At 39.4% G+C, this 22,497-nt stretch overlaps 1 protein-coding gene across 1 annotated transcript in view; it reads left to right on the top strand.

The window, feature by feature from the left end:
• The window catches only part of LOC126482334 (autophagy-related protein 2 homolog A), a 485,244-nt gene that overhangs the window by 371,941 nt on the left and 90,806 nt on the right, over positions 1-22,497 (top strand). Inside the window, exons 31-33 of the mRNA XM_050106397.1 lie at positions 19,186-19,411; positions 20,438-20,590; positions 20,698-20,819. Coding sequence (XP_049962354.1) covers positions 19,186-19,411; positions 20,438-20,590; positions 20,698-20,819 — 501 coding nt within the window. The remainder of the gene's footprint in view (positions 1-19,185; positions 19,412-20,437; positions 20,591-20,697; positions 20,820-22,497) is intronic.

Raw genomic sequence — 22,497 nt, 5'->3', positions numbered from 1 at the left:
CCTTACCACAGATTATCAAAATCAATAAATAGCTATGAAGTCACAGGGCACAAACAATTTAATAAGCTGCCACATGCTATACAGGATCTTTCTGAACATACATTCAAAGAAAGACTGCATGAATGGGTTATTGCCCACCTGTTCTATGATATAAATGAATTCTTCAACTGTAAAACGCAGTAATCCAACAGATGACCCACTGTACATTTATTGTAATATAAGCTAAAATATTTCAGTAGACAATACCTTATCACACTGTATTATAAATTGTAACTTCATTTGATGTTGTCAATTGCTGTAATGACCTAAAGACAATAAAATATTTATTATTATTATTATTAGTAGTAGTAGTAAAGTTATTATATCTTCTGAAATTAATAATATTTTTCGTAATCTATCGGCTGCAACAGATGAGGTTGCTGTGTACTGTGTTGAGCACAGTTTTTATCACTCAGTCTTACTACCTGCACCGAGTACCTTGTATTCCAGCTGCCATCTGTGCTAGCCTCCCTCAGCGTACACTGAATATTTCTGCTGCAGCGATGATACTTGTCACTCGAGTTTTGTAACTGGCAAAACAAACTAAATCCAGTGGCTATATAAAATACTGTGACTATTAATTACTGACTGTTATATAAAGTTATTACTTTAATGGCTAAAACTACAGAAATGTTACAGTTCCTTTTTCACAATTTTTATTCAGCAGTTTTCTGCCTAAAAGTCTGTACTCATAGTTACTGTTATAACTTTTGAATCTCTTGTCAGTGGCTACTGCACATGGAATGCAACTTATATTGTTTGCTATGTTGCCTTAGAGGAGTGCATCATATTGTCGTTTACATTGTAAAGGTTTTGTGTCATAAGGTGCCCTATCAAAACATCAATTCACACTTGCTGAAACAGATAAAGCATTCCACATTTGATTCCAACTAGTGGTGTTCTCACAGGCCATCAATGGAAAGGAACATGATGTCAACATCAATACTTCTCAGGAAGGGAGTTTTGACATTGATGTTGGTGAGGGGTTGGTGGCATGTTCTGCCTTCATTGGAACATAACTATTCTTGCTGCACTCACTCAACTTGTAGTGAAAATTTTGTGATTGTGTGTCCTTTAAATCTCTACTTTATTGTTTGCTTTATTTTTGGGACTCATTGCAAAAGTTTCATGAGGGCTTCATTTTTCCTATGAATGTTCTTACACAAAAGAGGCCAGACATCTGAAAACAAAAAATGATTTACATTTTACAATACTTGTACATACAAAAAACCTACACTGTGCATAAATAAGAACATAAATTGCTGCAACAGTTTTCATTAAATAATATATTTAACAATGGAAATATGAGCTCTATTGAAGGAGAAAAAATACAGTTTTTTATTACAGAATTTGGCCAATTATAGACCGCTTAGAAGCTAAGACAAAGGCACAATCTTTTTTTTTTATCTTCCTAGAACTTCTTCATACATTGGCTGATGACCTGCCTCTTTTCTTTTGACATCACCTCCTAGGTTGTGAATTTCATTGTTGGACAGGAAATCTTCCTGTATCGATCAGTAGCCTGAAACTTTCCCTGTTGTGTATGGTGTTTTCTGCGATGTTATGATTTCTCAAGTCCTTTCTTGTCTCTTCCATCCATCTCATGGTGTTTTTTAATTTGGAAATGAAGTTAAAAATGTTCTTCACTAGCCTGTTGTCATTCATTCTCACATATGACCGTAAAATTTTAATCCCCTCTTTGTTATTTTGTCTGTGATTGTTTCTGTGTTTCTGTATAGATCATAGTTTCTTCTCTTTGTCCAGTTGTTATCTTAGTTCTTTTGTGGTCCTAAAATTTTTCTGAGTGTTTTCCTTTATTTATTTTCCAGTTCTTCTAGTTCGCCTCTTTTATTCAGTGTTAGGCATTCAGGTCCATAAAGTGCTTCCAGCTTAATTACTGTTGCATAGTGTTTAATTTTTGCCTGTAATGATACTGATATTTTATTATATCAGTTTTTGGTGAGTTTGTATGCTAATTCCATTTTATTCGATCTTTCCTAACTTGTGGTGTTATCTAACCCACTGGATTCTATCTATTCTCCTTAAATACTTAAACTTATCAAACTTTTGCTGTTTCCGTATTGTGTTTGTATATGTTTTTCTCTATTGTATTTATGTTCTATGTATTCTGTTTTCTCTTATGATATTAGTAATCCGGTTTCAGTTGCAATTTTGTAAAGTGTTTCTATCATTATCTGTGCATCTGTTTTGTCCTTAGAAATTAAAGCAATATCATCAACAAAATTGAGACATTTCACATCAATTCTTCCTCTTCCTTGTCCTAAATGGATTCCTTCAATATTTTTCTCTTGTAGTTCTGTATCCAACTCTCTTATGACCTTGTCTAAGACCAGATTGAGGAGAATTGGTGTCAAACACCTGTGTTGATTCTGAAGGGTTCAGTAACTCCCCCTAGAAATATAATTTTTATAGTTGTGTCTGCGAGTGCCTGTTTGACTAATTGTTTGGTGGTTTTGTTGATAGCTGCTTCTTCCAGTGTTAGAAATACTCTCTGTCTGTTTACACAATCGTACGCTTTTTTTTTAACTCAATGAATGTAAGGACTGTGTTAAAGTTCCGCTTTGTTCTGATCCTGAAGATAGTTTTTATAATACAGATTTGCTCTCGACAAAATCTATTTTTTCTGGATCATGCTTGGTACTTGCCATTTGTGTGTTCTACTTGATCTTCTGTCTTATTCAGTAGAGCTTTGGACACAATTTTGTAGGTGACTAGAGGTAGAGATATGCCTCAGTAATTGTTGGTGTCTGTCCTGTTACTCTTCTCGTGTAGCAGATGGGTAATGGCTTGTTTTCAGCCATCTGGTATTCTTTTTTTCTCTCAGCAATCTTTAATAACCTCATAAATGGTTTCAGCTGCCTGCTTCCCCCCCAGTTTCCACATCTCAGCTAATATGCTGCCTTCATCTGGGGCTCTGTTGTTTTCCAGCTGGCCAATGTATTGTTCAATTTGATGCAGAGATGGTGGTTCTGAAGATGGGTATTCCTTTTGAGGCTGTGTGAAAATTTATCGCTGTGTTGGTTCCTCGCAATTGAGGAAATTTTTTAAGTATTTTGCTAGCAACTCACAGTTGTCTTTGTCATTGGTAATCAGTTTGCCTGTTGACTCTTTGAAGTTTAGACTCATCGGCTTGTAACCTGTTGATTCTTCTTTGAAAACTCTGCAGAAGTACCTAGCATTGTTCTGTCTGAAATTTGTATCTATTTCCCCACCATGTCAAGACTTAGTCCTTTGGGGGGGGGGGGGGGGGGGGGGGGGAATTTATTTTTTCACAACATGAAACATGTTGTAATATGACATTTTAAGCTGCTAATATTTTTACAATATCTGGTACATCTGGCCTATTTTGACATGGTTGTCATTGTCAAGTACACCTTTGTATATTACAGTTGGAATATTTCATTTCCTTTTGCGATATTTGTATTTGGAGTTAACTGTACTGTCACTGATGAGCTAAAATATTATGACCACCAGCTTAATACCTTCTTTGTCCATCATTGCAACAAAATACATCCTTGATTCTGCATATAAGGGACCTAAAAGCTTTTTGGTGGGTTTGTGGAGGTGTGTGGCATTAGAAACTTATGCACAGATCATGTAATTCGTGTGAGTAACAGCCAATGATTTGGTTACATGGTGATGGCACCTGATAGCGACCCACATGGGTTCCTTAGGATTTACATCACGCAAATTTGGTCACTGAGCAATGTGAGTTCACTATAATGCTCCTCAAACCACTGTGGCTTTTTGCTTTCTCCAAGAAAACATCAATCATAAACGGATGCAGGTGGTTGGCAGCTCTCAGGATGTTTTTGATTTCTGCCACAGGATCCACACAAGCACAGGAGAATGTCTCCTGCAGCATAATACTGCTCCCACCAGCCTGCATCTGTGGTGTGCTGCACTTTTCAAGTCGCTATTCACCTCGATGATGGCATTTGTGGAGACAACCATTGACCTAGTGTAGCAAAAATGCTATTCATCCAAACAGACACGTTTCCATTGATCAATGGTCAAATCCCGATGGTCTCATGCTCACTGCAATCATAATTGACAATGTCATTGGGTCAACATGTAAACACACAAGGGTGGTCTGATGCAGAGCTCCATGTTCAACAATGTATGATGAACGGTGTGCTGCAAAACACTTAAGCATGCAGCAGAATTGTGCTCTTTTGGCAAAGATGCCACAGACCGCCATCTATCCTACTTTACAGAGCAGACAAGCCTTCAAACCTCACAAAATTATAGACCAATATTCCTAAATTCGGTTTGCTGCATAATCCTTGAACATATTCTCAGTTCGAATAAAATAAATTTTCTTGAGACTGAGAATCATATGTCCATGAACAGTACAGTTTTAGAAAGCATCACTTGTGCAAAACCGTGCTTGCCCTTCTCTCACACGACATACTGTGAAATATGGATGAAGGGCTACAGGCAGATTCCATATTTCTACATTTTTCAGAAAGCATTTGACACAGAGCCCCATTGCAGGTTGTTAATTAACATATGAGTACATGGAATAATACAAAATTGTTAAGGCTTTCCTGGCCACTTGTTGACAAACTGCCTGTTGGCTTCTGTCTCGGGTTCTTCGGCCAACGTTCATCTGATAATTTTTCTGACGTTTCACCAGCATGAGTGGCTGGCATTGTCAAAGTTTCATCCTACAATGCTGGTGGTGGACTGGGGTGGAGCTCGCAGCTCCAAACTATATGTACCTGGTGTGCCAGTATCCAAGGGCTTCTCCGCGGTCATTTCCGGTGCAGCTCTCTTGCTACCTGCAATGGTCGTTCGCTGCAGCACAGGAAGCCAGGATCCATTTACGTTGAGGCTTTCCTTTTTCTTGTTGAAGCTGTTCACATGTTTGTGTATTTCTACAGCTTCTCTGAACAGGTGGGTGTGATAGTTCTTCTCTACAGCCAGAACTTTCGTGTCAGGCAATTTTACTACATGGTCAGTCTCAAACAGCGCGTACTCTACTACAGCTAATTTCTCCATGTGCCCCAACTTGCAATGTCGTTTATGTTCTTTAATCCTGGCTCAAACAACATGTAAGTGTTATAGAGATGCTTTGGGGACTCAAATGGGCATCTCACAAGGGAAGGCGATGTTCATTTTGAGAAACACTACTTAGAAAATTAAGAGAACTGGCATCTGAAGCTGACTGCTGAATGATTCTACTGCCACTAACATACATTCACGTAAGGTTCATGTAGGTAAGATACGAGAAATGAGGGCTTATAAGGAGGTATATAGACTGTCGTTTTTCCCTTGCTCTGTTCGCAAGTGGAGCAGGAAAGTAAGTGACTAGTAGTGGTACAGGGTACCATGCATCATATGGTCGCTTGCAGAGCATCTATCTAGATGTAGATGTTCTGTGAATAGTCATGGATGTCCAACCATTTAGCGTCTACTGGTAGTTTCACTGCCCTTCTACCTCTTTCTGTAGATGCTCACGACTTTAGCACATGTACATTTGACTAGCTTTACCAGTTTTGAGATACTCGTACACAGGCTCTGCATAATAATAATCTGCCCTTTGTCAGAGTCACTTATCTCAATGGATTTTCCCATTTCCAGTCCATATCTTTGCTAGGGTGATCCCCCATCAGTGTCTGCTCTGCTTGCATACTTTTGTTACCATGTCACGTGCCTGCTATGCCACCAAGCGGCATCCAGCATCGAATTGGGCAGTGGTCATAATGTTTTGGCTTATTACTGTATGTCTCGCTGGGCAACATGTGTATATCGCATCATTGGTGAATCCTTTTGTCAGTTGTTGTTTTTGTATGGTTGTAATATAAAGTATGGTTGTGTCCCAGGCATGATGTCAAACTGCATCCAAACCAAGTGACCATCAGTATAAGTGATCCCCTTCGACCAAGTGCCAATGCCCTCCTTGGAGGGCGGATGAGTGGGTAAAGGATAGGGCACTCTATTGCCTTTCGGATGAGAAATCATCCCTGAAGGCGGAAGAACCAAATTGATCAACAGCATCAGAATGTGGAAGGCAATGAGAAACCACCACATTAAAGTTCCTATGGATTTCTCTAGTTACACATCATGGTTGTGTTCAAAACTAAATATTCCAGAGTTTCAAGTCCACCAATCGGATCTCCGGGGGAGGGGGGACAGTTTTGAGCAACGTTGTCACAATGGAGAGATTATCATTGAAAGATAGTATAAAAGATATGGAATGTGAAGACAATGGCTCAGGCTGGAAAAATCGACAATGCATTCCAAGAAATGGAAAGAATGAGCATTAACATCATGGGCATTAGTGAAATGCGATGCCCAAGTTCAGGTTCTTGTAACATCAATGAACACAGAATTTACTACTCAGGAACATCTAATGGACAGTATAAGTCGGGAGTAGGATTCACAGTATCGAAAGCAATCGCAGAATGTGTCACCAATTGTGTACCTGTTTCAGAGAGTGTGATGTTACTCCAAATAAGTGCTCTACCACACAACTGAACATTAGTCAGGTCTACACTCCAACAACAGACCATAGTGATGAAGAAGTTGCAGAATTTTATTCCCAAATCTCAGGTGTTTTGCAACAACTACTGACGAAGGATCTTACCATAATTATGGGAGATTTTAATGCCAAAGTAGGAAGGGGATCCAAAGGCAACATTATAGGTCACTATGGACTTGTTCAAAGGAATGAGAGAGGCGAACTATTCAGTGCATTTGCAGGAGAGTGGAGATTCTTAATAATTAACACATTCTTCACACTAATGCCAAGACATCTCTACACCTGGAAGTCCCCAAGAGATTCAGACGAAAATATTACCCAGAGTGAGATTGATTGTGTCTTGATAAATCAAAGATATAGAAACTGCTGTCTCTCAATGAAAATCTATCCAGGTGCTGAGATTAACTCAGACCACGTTCCCCTAGTTGGTGTCTTTAAAATTGGAATGAAGAGAGTTCAAAAGAAAAAAGTCAAAATGTATGAAATCCACAAACTAAAAGAATCTTTAATAGGAGAAAATGCAAGAGTCTATCTTAATAATGAACTAAAGTCTCTGTCAGGTAGCTTGTGCACTGAAGAGAAAATTAAAAAGATAAACTCATTAGTGGAATCAGTTAAAGAACAACACCTGAAATCCAATGTCGCCAAGATGAAGTCATGGATGACTGAAGAGATACTTAAAATGATGGGTAGAAGGAGGGAAGTGAAAAGTAATCCTGATGAATACAAGAATATCAACAAGGAGATCAGGAAACAGATACGAGAAGAAAAGGAAAAAGAAATACTGGAACAGTGCAATGAATTAAAGAAATTACAATGGAAGCATGATAGTTTCAACATTCATAAAAAAGTCAGGGAAGTGACAGGAAATTATAGAAAAAGAACAGGAAACAGGTTGGTGAATAATGAAGGAAAAATAATAGTTGGACAAGATATGCTGAAAGAAACATGGAAAACATACATAGGACAACTTTTTTGTGACAACCTTCCAGAACTTCCTCAAATATATTGCAAAACAGGGCCTAGAATTGTGCTATAAGAAGTACAAACTGTGATAAATGGAATGAAAGATGGTAAATCACTTGGTCCCGACAATGTGAATGCCGAAATTCTCAAGCTGCTCTGTGAGGATAATTTAAAATAGTTTACTACAATATTCAGTGACATCTACGACTCTGGTAATATTCCACAGGAATGGCTTAAATGGGAATTTATTACATTGCCCAGAAAGCTCAAAGGTAAGACTTGTGGTGAATATAGGGCCATCAGCCTCGTGAGTCACATGCTAAAGATTTTTCTGAGGGTCATTCACCAAAGAATTTACAAGAGCTGTGAAGAACAAATTTCTTCTACACAGTTTGATTTCAAAAATGCATTTGGCATGTGTGAAGCATAATTTGGTGTCCAGGTGCTATTCAAAAGTGCAGAGACATGAATTGTGACATCTATGCCTGCTTTATTTGTTATCAAAAGGCTTTCAACAGAGTAAAACACCAGAAGATTGTTGACATTTTAAGAAGCATTGGTTCGGATGATAAAGACCTATGTATAATTGTGAACCTATATTGGAACCAGCCAGCTTCTGTGAGGCTGGACAGAGAAAATACAGGAAGACATAGACATTCTATGAGGTGTAAGGCAGGATTGTATATTATCCCCACCGATTTTCAACATCTATTCAAAGCACATCTTTAAGGAAGCTCTTGATGAAGTAGAGATGAGAGTGCTCTAAAACGGAGAATATATCAACAACATCCGATATGCTGATGACACAGTAATATTTTCTGATAGTGAGGATAGTTTGCACTACCTTATCGATAGACTTGCACAAAAAGGCCCTGAATGTGGTCTAGATGTCAACCCTCAAAAAACGAAAGCAATGATAATCAGTAAAAACAGAGTCCCTGCATGTCACATTAAGATAGGCCGAAATCACATAGAGCAAGTATCTAAATACACGTATCTTGGCACTACAATAAATGACCTAGGTGAGAACTCGAATCAGAAAAGCCAGAGCTGTCTTCAATAAGATGACCAATGTTTTCAAGAATCATGGCTTAGCAATGACGATGAAGATCAGACTTCTATGCTGCTGCGTATTTTCCACCCTCTTCTATGGGTTTGAAACATGAATTCTGACAGAATCGTTGGGTAAGTGTCTGGAGGCTTTTGAGATGCGGCTGTACAGGAGAATGTTAAGAATACCTTGGACAGCGCATGTCACAAATGTCGAGCTTCTACGAGGAATGAAGAAACAGAAGGAATTACTGGCCACCATGAAAGCAAGAAAGATCCATTACCTGGGACACATCATGCGGAATAACAACAGATACCATCTCCTCCAGACCATCCTGCAAGGAAAAATACTAGGGAAAAGAAGAGTTGGCCGGAGAAGAATTTCCTGGCTTAAGAACATCATAACGTAGACCTCTAAAACATCTACAGAGCTATTTAGAGCTGCAAGTTACAGGAAAAGCACTGCCAAGATGGTTATTGCCAACACCTGGAACAGATAGGAATCAGAAGAAGAAGAATATTAAGTCATGTAGTAATATGATAGCTAGTTACAGTTCTTAATGATGTTGTATGTTGACAAATGGACCATAGCTAGTCAGCAGTATTTTTTGAGTTACAAATAATTGAATTGTTTGTGTAATCTTTGTTTGATTATTTTTTTTATCAAAGATTACACAAACAACTAAATTATCTGTAACTCAAATAATACCAGTGATGAGCTATAACCCCATTGTAAACGTACAGCATCATCAGGATTCATCAAGTGGCTGTCAAATTACTGTATGTTACTTTATTTTAACCTTATAAAAACAGCAACAAATGACTAATGGATTCCTTAGGCTGCAATATGTTCATCTCACCCAGCTAGACGCGCACAACTAACTCTGCATACAAATATCACAGAAGTAAATGAAATTTACCAGCTGTAATGTTCACAAGTGTACTTGACAGTGGAAATACCAGCGAAATAGGCCTTTTGTACAAAATATAATGAAACTATTGGCAGATAACTTGGAAGATTCAATTTAAAATATCGATGTTTTGAAATGTTTGGATGACACACTCCCTGTGGTTTCATGTCTCGGCAGTTTACCCTACAAACCTTGTGAAGAATATTTGTTATGAATTTTGCTTTGGCCATTAATAAACTTTATCACTGCTTCTTCATTAAGAATGACACTATATAGCAATATTTTGTATCGCAGATGGTATCTCGTAATCTCATTTTCACCTTCTGGTACTGGGCTAAGGAAAGTGAAGCTGTGTTGAACATGCCATCTTTCGACAGCACTGTCGCCTTCTGTCCCATTTCATTCAGTTTACATCCAGTGCGAATTGATCTTGAGTTATATGCTGAGTGAAATATACAGGTCATTTGTGATATTGTTCTCTCTCAGTCATATCAATTTTTGATTCACAGTAATAACATTTTTGCTTCTTTTGTTAAATGAATTATGTTTGGTAGCTTTGTGTACCATTATTTATCAGACCGAGCATTCTGATTCGTTTCTTTTAATGTGTGTAAGGGCACTGATAACCTCACTGTTGAGTGCCCGTAAACACACACACACCAAGCGTTCAGAATAATTAGTCACAGGAAGAACACACATTAATTATGTGTAATACATAAACTGTGTAAACAAACCTGTTTATTAGTTTATCAAAGGCTTTCTCAAGTTCTGAATAACTTCTCGTACACAGGAGATATATAGCTGTCTGCTGCTGCATTCACAAGTGTGCTCCACACAGTGGCCAGAGACAGTGGCCATGTGTGTGTGAGTTATGCTTGTGAGAATGGGTGTGTTTCCTACTTAAGCAGAAGGCTCTTTGGGCCAAAAACTAAAATGTATAGCAGTCTTTTCACTGTGCCTGTCTGCAACTCAGCATTTCATCTGTATGTTGAGTAGCAGTCTATCTTTTACATAATACTTCAACAGAAATAATCAATTTTTGAAAATATAATGTAACTGGATAGATAAGTTTGAAAATATACTGTAATTGGATAGATAGTTTGAAAATATAATCTAATCGGATAGATAATTTAAAAATATAATGTAATTGGATAGATAAATTGTTACTTGACCCTGCACTTTTGGTTGTTTGATACTTTAAATCAAAGTGAATTACATGACTTTATTTATTAGTAAGTTAATCAGTTAATGGTGTTTGTCAAACTGTACAGAAAAATTAGGGCAACAAAAGCATTTAGTCACAGTCTAAATTGAATAGCTGTTTTGACAAAATCTATGATGGAAAATAGTACTGCTCTAGAACTTCAAGTTTAATTATTGGAGAACATAATTAATTTTGTTGTTGTTGTTGTTGTTGTTGTTTTCGTCTTCAGTCCTGAGACTGGTTTGATGCAGCTCTCAATGCTACTGTATCCTGTACAAGCTCCTTCATCTCCCAGTACCTACTGCAACCTACATCCTTTTGAATCTGCTTAGTGTAATTTTAGGTAATTTAAAATAGTTTACAGGTAAGTGTGAATGCTTAACTTGCAAACTGTGTAGGTCACTTCCCTCAAATGTATGTGTTAGCTCAAGGGTTTTTGTGTAGCAAACTGTTGTGCTAGCTTCAGTTCACTGTAAATTTTAATTAACAGTGCATAATGAAAATTAATTACACAGATGGAATTGGAGCACTTGAAATGAGAATACGGATAAAAAATTCCAGTGAAATTCAGTCCAAACAGGAACCTGAGATTTCCAAGTATGTGTCACATATCAACAGGTAAATCTGTTAGAAATCGGATAAAAATTAACAAAAGAAATTGGTTCATTTTGGGAGTAGAAAAACCTGACAGATGGAAAGACTCCACTTGCTTTGTCACAGTTGGATGCCATCTGCCGATCACCTGCCACCCTACCTAAAACCTCTTTCCTCATTTCCTTAGCCAGCTTCATCCTGGCCAGACATACCAACAATTAAAGGGAATAGCCATAGGTACCAGGATGGCCCCCTCGTACGCCAACCTATTTATCCTTCATGAAATACTCCCACTCCACCAAGAGTGTCTTTCCGCCGTCCACCTAACCTTCATAACCTCTTAGTTCATCCCTATGAAATCCCCAAACCACCTTCCCTACCCTCTGGCTCCTACCCTTGTAACCGCCCCCGGTGTAAAACCTGTCCCATGCGCCCTCCCACCACCACCACCACCACCACCACCTACTCCAGTCCTGTAACCTGGAAGGTGTACACAATCAAAGGCAGAGCCACGTGTGAAAGCACCCACATGATTTACCAACTGACCTGCCTACACTGTGAAGCTTTCTATGTGGGAATGACCAGCAACAAAGTGTCCATTCGCATGAATGGACACAGGCAGACAGTGTTTGTTGGTAATGAGGATCACCCTGTGGCTAAACATGCCTTGGTGCACGGCCAGCAAATCTTGGCACAGTGTTACACCATCCGGGTTATCTGGATACTTCCCACTAACACCAACCTGTCAGAACTCCGGAGATGGGAACTTGCACTTCAGTATATCCTCTCTTCTCGTTACCCGCCAGGCCTCAACCTCCGCTAATTTCAAGTTGCCGCCGCTCATACCTCACCTGTCATTCAACAACATCTTTGCCTCTGTACTTCCGCCTCGACTGACATCTCTGCCCAAACTCTTTGCCTTTACAAATGTCTGCTTGTGTCTGTGTATGTGCAGATGGATATGTGTGTGTGTGCGCGAGTGTATACCTGTCCTTTTTTCCCCCCTAAGGTAAGTCTTTCCGCTCCCAGGATTGGAATGACTCCTTACCCTCTCCCTTAAAACCCAAATCCTTTCGTCTTTCCCTCTCCTTCCCTCTTTCCTGATGAGGCAACAGTTTGTTGCGAAAGCTTGAATTTTGTGTGTGTGTTTGTGTTTGTTTGTGTGTCTATCGACCTGCCAGCACTTTCATTTGGTAAGTCACATCATCTTTGTTATATATATATATATATATATATATATATATATATATATATATATATATATATAAAAAAAAGATGATGAGACTTACCAAACAAAAGCGCTGGCAGGTCGATAGACACACAAACATACACACAAAATTCTAGCTTTCGCAACCAACGGTTGCTTCGTCAGGAAAGAGGGAAGGAGAGGGGAAGACGAAAGGATGTGGGTTTTAAGGGAGAGCGTAAGGAGTCATTTCAATCACGGGAGCGGAAAGACTTACCTTATGGGGGGAAAAGGACGGGTATACACTCGCGCACACACACACACACACACCACACACACACACACACACACACACACACATATCCATCCGCACATACACAGACACAAGCAGACATTTGTAATATTTTTCCCACGTGGAATGTTTCCATCTATTTTTTTTATATATATATATATATATATATATATATATATATATATATATATATATATATATATATAATAGGGGGAAACATTCCACGTGGGAAAAATATATCTAAAAACAAAGATGATGTGACTTACTGAACGAAAGCGCTGGCAGGTCGATAGACACACAAACATACACACAAAATTCAAGCTTTCACAACAAACTGTTGCCTCGCCAGGAAAGAGGGAAGGAGAGGGAAAGACGAAAGGATGTGGGTTTTAAGGGAGAGGGTAAGGTGTCATTTCAATCCCGGGAGCGGAAAGACTTACCTTAGGGGGAAAAAAGGATGGGTATACACTCGCGCACACACACACATATCCATCCACACATATACAGACACAAGCAGACATATTTAAAGACAAAGAGTTTGGGCAGAGATGTCAGTCGTGGTGGAAGTGCAGAGGCAAAGACAATGTTGAATGACAGGTGAGGTATGCTTGGCGGCAACTTGAAATTAGCGGAGATTGAGGCCTGGTGAGTAACGGGAAGAGAGGATATATTGAGGAGCAAGTTCCCATCTCCGGAGTTCGGATAGGTTGGTGTTGGTGGGAAGTATCCAGATAACCCGGACAGTGTAACACTGTGCCAAGATGTGCTGGCCGTGCACCAAGGCATGTTTAGCCACAGGGTGATCCTCATTACCAACAAACACTGTCTGCCTGTGTCCATTCGTGCGAATGGACACTTTGTTGCTGGTCATTCCCACATAGAATGCATCACAGTGTAGGCAGGTCAGTTGGTAAATCACGTGGGTGCTTTCACATGTGGCTCTGCCTTTGATCGTGTACACCTTCCGGGTTACAGGACTGGAGTAGGTGGTGGTGGGAGGGTGCATGGGACAGGTTTTACACCGGGGGCAGTTACAAGGATAGGAGCCAGAGGGTAGGGAAGGTGGTTTGGGGATTTCATAGGGATGAACTAACAGGTTACGAAGGTTAGGTGGACGGCAGAAAGACACTCTTGGTGGAGTGGGAGTATTTCATGAAGGATGGATCTCATTTCAGGGCAGGATTTGAGGAAGTCGTATCCCTGCTGGAGAGCCACATTCAGAGTCTGGTCCAGTCCTGGAAAGTATCCTGTCACAAGTGGGGCACTTTTGGGGTTCTTCTGTGGGGGATTCTGGGTTTGAGGGGATGAGGAAGTGGCTCTGGTTATTTGCTTCTGTACCAGGTCGGGAGGGTAGTTGCGGGATGCGAAAGCTGTTGTCAGGTTGTTGGTGTAATGGTTCAGGGATTCCGGACTGGAGCAGATTCGTTTGCCACGAAGACCTAGGCTGTAGGGAAGGGACCGTTTGATGTGAAATGGGTGGCAGCTGTCATAATGGAGGTACTGTTGCTTGTTGGTGGGTTTGATGTGGACGGACGTGTGAAGCTGGCCATTGGACAGGTGGAGGTCAACGTCAAGGAAAGTGGCATGAGATTTGGAGTAGGACCAGGTGAATCTGATGGAACCAAAGGAGTTGAGGTTGGAGAGGAAATTCTGGAGTTCTTCTTCACTGAGAGTCCAGATCATGAAGATGTCATCAATAAATCTGTACCAAACTTTGGGTTGGCAGGCCTGGGTAACCAAGAAGGCTTCCTCTAAGCGATTCATGAATAGGTTGGCGTACGAGGGGGCCATCCTGGTACCCATGGCTGTTCTCTTTAATTGTTGGTATGTCTGGCCTTCAAAAGTGAAGAAGTTCTGGGTCAGGATGAAGTTGGCTAAGGTGATGAGGAAAGAGGTTTTAGGTAGGGTGGCAGGTGATCGGTGTGAAAGGAAATGCTCCATCGCAGCGAGGCCCTGGACGTGCGGAATATTTGTGTATAAGGAAGTGGCATCAATGGTTACAAGAATGGTTTCCGGGGGTAACAGATTGGGTAAGGATTCCAGGCATTCGAGAAAGTGGTTCGTGTCTTTGATGAAGGATGGGAGACTGCATGTAATGGGTTGAAGGTGTTGATCTACATAGGCAGAGATACGTTCTGTGGGGGCTTGGTAACCAGCTACAATGGGGTGGCCGGGATGATTGGGTTTGTGGATTTTAGGAAGTAGGTAGAAGGTAGGGGTGCGGGGTGTCGGTGGGGTCAAGAGGTTGATGGAGTCAGGTGAAAGGTTTTGCAGGGGGCCTAAGGTTCTGAGGATTCCTTGAAGCTCCGCCTGGACATCGGGAATGGGGTTACCTTGGCAAACTTTGTATGCGGTGTTGTCTGAGTGCTGACGCAGTCCCTCAGCCACATACTCCCGACGATCAAGTACCACGGTCATGGAACCCTTGTCCGCCGGAAGAATGACGATGGATCGGTCAGCCTTCAGATCACGGATAGCCTGGGCTTCAGCAGTGGTGATGTTGGGAGTAGGATTAAGGTTTTTTAAGAAGGATTGAGATGCAGTGCTGGAAGTCAGAAATTCCTGGAAGGTTTGGAGAGGGTGATTTTGAGGAAGAGGAAGTGGGTCCCGCTGTGACGGAGGACGGAACTGTTCCAGGCAGGGTTCAATTTGGATAGTGTCTTGGGAAGTTGGATCATTAGGAGTAGGATTAGGATCATTTTTCTTCATGGCAAAGTGATATTTCCAGCAGAGAGTACGAGTGTAGTACAGTAAATCTTTGACGAGGGCTGTTTGGTTGAATCTGGGAGTGGGGTGAAGGTGAGGCCTTTGGATAGGACAGAGGTTTCGGATTGGGAGAGAGGTTTGGAGGAAAGGTTAACTACTGAATTAGGGTGTTGTGGTTTGAGATTGTGTTGATTGGAATTTTGAGGTTTTGGAGGGAGTGGAGCTGGAAGTGGGAGATTGAGTAGATGGGAGAGACTGGGTTTGTGTGCAATGAGAGGAGGTTGAGGTTTGCTGGAAAGGTTGTGAAGGGTGAGTGAGTTGCCTTTCCGGAGGCGGGAAACCAGGAGATTGGATAGTTTTTTGAGGTGGAGGGTGGCATGCTGTTCTAATTTACGGTTGGCCTGTAGGAGGATGCTCTGAACAGCCGGTGTGGATGTGGGAGAGGAAAGATTAAGGACTTTTATTAAGGATAGGAGTTGACGGGTGTGTTCATTGGCTGAGTTGATGTGTAGGTGAAGGATTAGGTGGGTGAGAGCAATGGATTGTTCAGTTTGGAACTGGTGTAGGGACTGATGGAAGGAAGGGTTGCAGCCAGAGATGGGAACTTTAAGTGTGAGGCCTTTGGGAGTAATGCCAAATGTCAGACAAGCCTGAGAAAATAGAATATGGGAGCGTAATCTGGCTAGGGCGAAGGCATTTTTGTGGAGGGAATGTAAATAAAACTTAATGGGGTCGTTGTGGGGGTGTTGTGAGGGTGACATGGTATTAGAAGGTGGAAAGTGTAACATGAGGCTGAAATGAAAATGAAAATAAAAATATATATGGGGAGAGATAAAGGTGAACTGGAAAGTAACTGGAGATCTGGTGTGAAAAAAGGCGAAAAGGTGTTGGTTACAGCTGGGCTATGCTGGACTTGGGTTGGTAGACAACGATGTGCACAAAGGTTAGGTGGTTGTGTTGCCGCCAAAACACGTTAAAGGACAGAGAAATTCTGGAAAATTTCGAAAAAACTGCGTGTAATATATTAAAAGGAGTGGTTTTGTGGTGGCAGATTATGAAAATGAGGCTAACAATTGTCTGGTGAAGAAATAATGACGTTAAAACCTGGGGGAAGCGGCTAAAAATTATCAGTGATGTGGGAAAAACGGAAATGGAAATAAAGCGAAAGTTATTAGAACTAGCTGAAATGATTGTTTAAAAGGTGAAAGGAAGTGCAAATGCAAAGCTGCATAGTTTGTTTACTAGATATTCCACATGTTTGTTCCAATTGAAATTCATGTGTAGATTTAATTCTAAAATTTTTGAGAATCCACTTCTTCTGGATTTTGATTTTTATGGTTTATTTTAATATCGTGGGATGTTGACTGTTTTGTTCTGAACTGGATCACATGGGTTTTGGGGATGTTCAAGATTAAGACTGAGATGAAACCATGTTTCTAAACAACATTCTATTGATGATGCAGACAGGGATAGTTTCTGGCTCATGCTCCTCAATTAATACAGTTGTGTCACCTGCAAATGAAACTGATGGGGCATTTATATTGATTGATAGATCATTAATGTATAATAAAAACAAAATAAGCCCCAGGATAGAACCTTGAGGGACACCTTGTGCTAATGTCTTGCATTTGGAAGAATAATTTGCTGCATTTGTAGAGAAAAGTACTCTTTGTTTCCTACTGCACAGGTATGAATTAAGCCAGTGTAGAACACCACCCCTAATTCCATACCTGTCAAGTTTATAAATTATAAGTGCATGATTTACTGTGTCATAGGCTATTGTGAGGTCACAAAAGATCCTGAAACTTAAGTTTTATTGTCTAATAATGTGCTAACCTTGTCAACATACTTTTAATTGCATCTATAGTGCTTTTTCCACGCTGAAAGCCAAATTGATTTTTCAAAATAATCCCATATTGTTCAATAAAATTTTGACTCTGTATGGTAGCTGCTTTTTCAAATACTTTTGACAGGACTTGAAGAACAGATATGGGATGATAATTTTGACCCTTTTTTTGAAACGTGGTTTTACCTTGGCATACTTTAGCATCTCTAGAAAACAACCATGTTCAAAAGATTATTATTTTAGACAGTGGGTGTCCTATTATTTTATGCATAAATTTGGTAACTTTTGTGAGTATCCCACCCCAACCTGCAGAGTTTGGGTTTTTCAGTGTTAATATAATATTTTTTACTTCTGTTGCTGACAGTGTTTTAAATCTTGTGAGGCATTCAGAGGTCTGATCTTGTCTGAAGGGACTACTTTGTTGTTATCATCTGCAACATTGACATCTGACTTAACTACATTAATGAAGAATTCATTGAAGCATTCCAAAATTTGAGCTGGATTTACAATAACCTCATCTTCAAGCTTGATTTTACAAATTTAATGACTAGAGGCTTTACACCTAATTGAGATTTCACAACTGGGTGTAGAACAAAAATCTGGCACCACCACTTCTTATTAACTTCCCTTTAGCAGCAACAGTCTGAGATTTTGCTGCTGTTGTAAAGAATTTATCCTGCTCTCTGTTCGCACAAGCTACAGCAGAGTTGCAACATAGCTGTTCATGAGAGCATGCTTTGTTATTTTGTAATTTTCTTTAACTTCCTTCTGTATCACATTTCTAAGCAACACTCTCTGTGTTGTCTGTTACCTGCCTAAGGCTAGCCCATGGGCTTGCCCTGATCTTGTCTCCAGCCAACATTTCTCTCACAGCTGTTGTGTAGTAATAGAAATACTCCTATTCTGTTTTGGCTCTTATTGTATCCTGAAAAGCTTTACAGTTGCACTACTGTGTGCAGTAATACACTACATCCCTTTGAGTCTTTCAGATTTCATCCAATGTGCTGATTCTGTTGGTCAACTTCACAAGTGTTGAAAATACATTTTTTCAGTTGAAGAGATTGTGTAAAATCCTGCTATCATTGATTTCCTTTGGTAAAAATATATCTGCAGATTCCATGCTGATCTCATTCTAGTCAATAATTTCTCTCATTGTCAGAAATGTGTTGTTCATCATTACACTGGACCCCATTAATAGCATCTTTAGTGTCTTAATTGTTTTTTGACGTTATGATGTGTTGATAATTTTTGCTGATCGTCACTGTACATTGTTACCAAAATGTAAATTTTAATGCCAGATCTAAAAGGTCTAAGAAATTGTTTATTCGGTTTGTGCACCTTTTTGAACATTACAAAACACTTCACTTTCTCAATACTTTCATACTTGTGAATAAATAGCATTAGATATTCAGTGCACCACATACAGCGACTACAGCAACTGTCTTATTATAAGTTTATCATCATGATTGCTTCATGAAAAGTCATAAGTGGGTATGAATTTTTTATTTTAATATAATTTAGAACAAATGTATACATCTGATTAGTTGATATCAATCATGCAATTTCAAATAAGAGTAAATTGATGAAACAGGACAAATTGTACTTCATTTAGGTGTAGTGAAGTCATATGTGATCTTAATATTGAGTGGCATGCTGTAATGTCTTTTTTTTGCCCCTTTCAAGAATTTCTCATGAGAAAATGAAAATTAATGTTACTACAAAATAGTTTTGCTTCAGCTTTTAAGCAGACTACTTTGCAAGAAATTCTGCTGTAAACAGTATGGTCTGAAGCTCTACAAAATATTTTTCTTCACACTTATTACTTTATGGTTAAACTATAGTACATCACTGTATAATGACTCGTTTGTTTTCATACTTGGCAGATGATGGAAGTCAGGGGCATACACCCAGACACAGCACTCCGACACACCAGGCACCTGTGATGACTGTGAATGTTGAAGGTAGCAGTGCTGAGCCAAAGCCAGAGCCTCAGGCCCCACTTATACAACTTGAAGATGAACCAGGAAGATATCTGTCAGAGAAAGTGGTCTCTGTAAATCCCAGCTTTGCTATAGATAACAGGCCCCCACCTCCACCAATATTCTTCCGGTAAGCTGTTTTATTATTTTCTTGTTAAATGGCTCTGTCGAACTACAGCTGCACTAAATAGTTATTGAGAGAACAGACCATCACTCACGTTGAAAAGCTGTCCTATCAGTCACTATTTTCATTCCATTCAAATCTTCTTTCACTGTTAATTTTGTTAATTTTTGTTGGGAACAAAAATTTTACTTAATTGACCTAAGTTAAAAATTCTGTTTGGTCCATTACTAGCACATTTTCTGTTCATTTTTGGGAGGGTTAGGGAAAGGGGATAGCAGGTAGTTCTTGCCATGACAAAATTCAGATAAGCCACACGTGCCTCCTCTGTTTTCCCAAACATCAAGCACGCACGAAAGTTCAGTCTTCTGGCTGAGTATGGGTTTGGCAGACCCATTGTTCCTGAACTGGGGTTTGGGGCTGGGAACTAGAGAGTACCAATAGTTCCCTGCAACTGTAAGCTCTCTGAAAGCTTCAGTAACCACCACACACTGCTGTGGTGAAGCATTGTGTGACACGGGGATCAGGGTCTTGGACTGAGCAAGGTGGTGCAGTGGTTACCACACTGGGCTCATATTTACGAGGAGGATGGTTCAAATCTGCATTTGGCCATCCAGATGTAGGTTTTGCTTGACTTCTCTAAATAACTATAAATGAATGGTTCCTTTATGCAGTTACATGGTATGGTGAGTTGCCTCAGGTCTTTGCCATGTTTTGGTATTCATCACTTTTCCCACAATTGTCTCTATTTTCTTAATTTTAATACTTCTGCTGATGGAGCATGCTCTATGACAGTTCTGTTTTTTATTTGTTTAGTAGTTGTGGAAGAAGCAATCCTTTGCTGTAATAAGAATGTACTACTCCCTGTAGCTGACTGCCACAGTGGTAAATAACATCTCTATGCTGCAAGTAAAAATCAGACATGAAAGTTTAACTCAACCTACCTGTTGATTCATATCTCATGTTGTGATACGTCAGTGTGCTTTCTATGACATCATTAAATTTCTATGCACTTAAACATATTTTTCATTATAGGAGTTTTACATTCACACCAGAAGTCCCCATTCGTCTTGATTACCATGGGAAACATGTTGACATGACACATGGCCCTCTTGCGGGACTTCTGATGGGATTAGGCCAGCTTAATTCTTCAGAACTGCGATTGAAAAGGATATCTTACAGACATGGGTAAGCACAACTTCTCGTGAGGAATATTTAATTTAAATTTATTTATCAGCATACCCTTTATCATAAACTATGCTCTCTCTTTTCCTTGTTTGACATGTGATGTGAAGACTGCTTGGATTTGACAAGCTGCTGGCATTTGTTTTATCAGAATGGTTGCAAGACATAAAGAAGAACCAGCTTCCAAGTTTGTTAGGTGGTGTTGGACCAATGCATGCTCTTGTTCAGCTATGTGAGTAATTAAATAAGTTTTACTTAACATTTTCATTAGTTTTTTTTATTCGGCATAAGTTGAAGCAATTAGAAGTTCTAGAACATTTGAAATCCTAGCCAAAGTTCATTCTTCAGTTCTCTTTTATTTATTTATTTATTTATTTATTCTCATATACCAAGAATGGAGAAACCTTGCTAAATTAAGCTGAGATATGTAGGAAGTGGGCAGAGCATCTAGATGAGTCTGTTGTAATATCTGGAGTGTAGAGGCAGTGGTGTACACATGATACACACAGTGACACAGGCTCTGAAACCTCCATTGTTATCTTCCACAACATGCCTAGCAAATTGATATTGGGTTCAATAATACAGTTTGCACAAGGTTGTAATTCTGACTGGCTCCTTGGAGATTATGAAATGGTCACCAAAACTTACAGCTGTATTAGTAGATCACATTCATGCTATAAAGGGCCTTTCTTTGACAAAGTGTGATGTGGGTGGAATTGTCATATTTGGTATTGGCAGAATTCATGGGACAGGTTGGAATTAGAGCCAGTCTTAAAAGTAAGAGTCATAGAGTAGATAATGTGATTAGGGGTTGCAGGATGTAAAAAGTATATTACAGAAGTCTTATGTAGAAGATCATATGGGGGGGGGGGGGGGGGGTAATTGTTCTGATGTTGGCAACAAATAGTTTCAATATTTGAATTTTGATGTTCTAGCTGTTTACTTTTTACAGCGCAACAAAAAGGAAGTTGTAGGAAGTTATTAACAACAACTTTGATTTTAGTGCTCATGAAATTATTTTTATGTCTGTGACTAGTGTGATTCCACATATTCCTGTAAATGGTACTGATGAATTTTAATGTGTTTTACATGAATGTAATTCTATAATTGTTTTCATAAATGAATCATCAGCTACATGTAACTATTATTTGCCATTGACTTTTCTATCAATTTATTTTTATTTCTCTTGAGTTTAAAAGTAACATGTATAATTATAAGTGTGTGTGTGTGTGTGTGTGTGTGTGTGTGTGTGTGTGTGTGTGTGTGTGTGTGCGCGCGCGCGCAAGTGCGTGCATGCACATGTTAGAAAGTTGAATGCTCTCATCAATATATTATAATTACTTAGTTGCATTCATCTCTCAGCTGATTAACATTGTCAGCTAATAGACCACAATAACCTTACAAGAGTGGGAGATCTAAAGACTGATATCCATTAATTTCATTTTCTCAATAGACGCCAACCTACTGTTGCATACATTACTCTTTGAAATGCACATCAACAAGCTTACCTTCTATACATCAGTAGCTATGAAGTTACTCTTTCTTGACTTCTTGATAGGTCAGTTTGAATTCCAGGACAATAACCAGTCTTACTAATCACTGTTTCTCCTCCTGCCTTTGGTCATTCCAGTAATATTAGATAAATGCTTGGACTCAGTGGCAAAATTTTTAGACTAGGTGAAATTCAATATACTTGAAGCAAGAATGTGCAAAAACTGTTATTGTCCTTAAAACAAGATATGAAAGAATTACTTTATTGCACTATTACAACATATTCTGATGTTTCACATAACTGTTCACACACAGAAACTCATCATATCTGACACATTGCACAAAAGGACAAATCAAAACTTTTTCTGGAGCTGGGTGTGTCCTTGAAGAGGCAAGAAAAATGAAAAAAGTTATTGAGC

Source organism: Schistocerca serialis, chromosome 5, assembly GCF_023864345.2.
Source record: "Schistocerca serialis cubense isolate TAMUIC-IGC-003099 chromosome 5, iqSchSeri2.2, whole genome shotgun sequence".
In the NCBI taxonomy this organism is placed as follows: Eukaryota; Metazoa; Arthropoda; class Insecta; order Orthoptera; family Acrididae; genus Schistocerca; species Schistocerca serialis.
The sequence above is the reverse complement of the archived record's forward strand: the minus strand, read 5'-3'. Positions and strand labels throughout refer to the sequence as shown.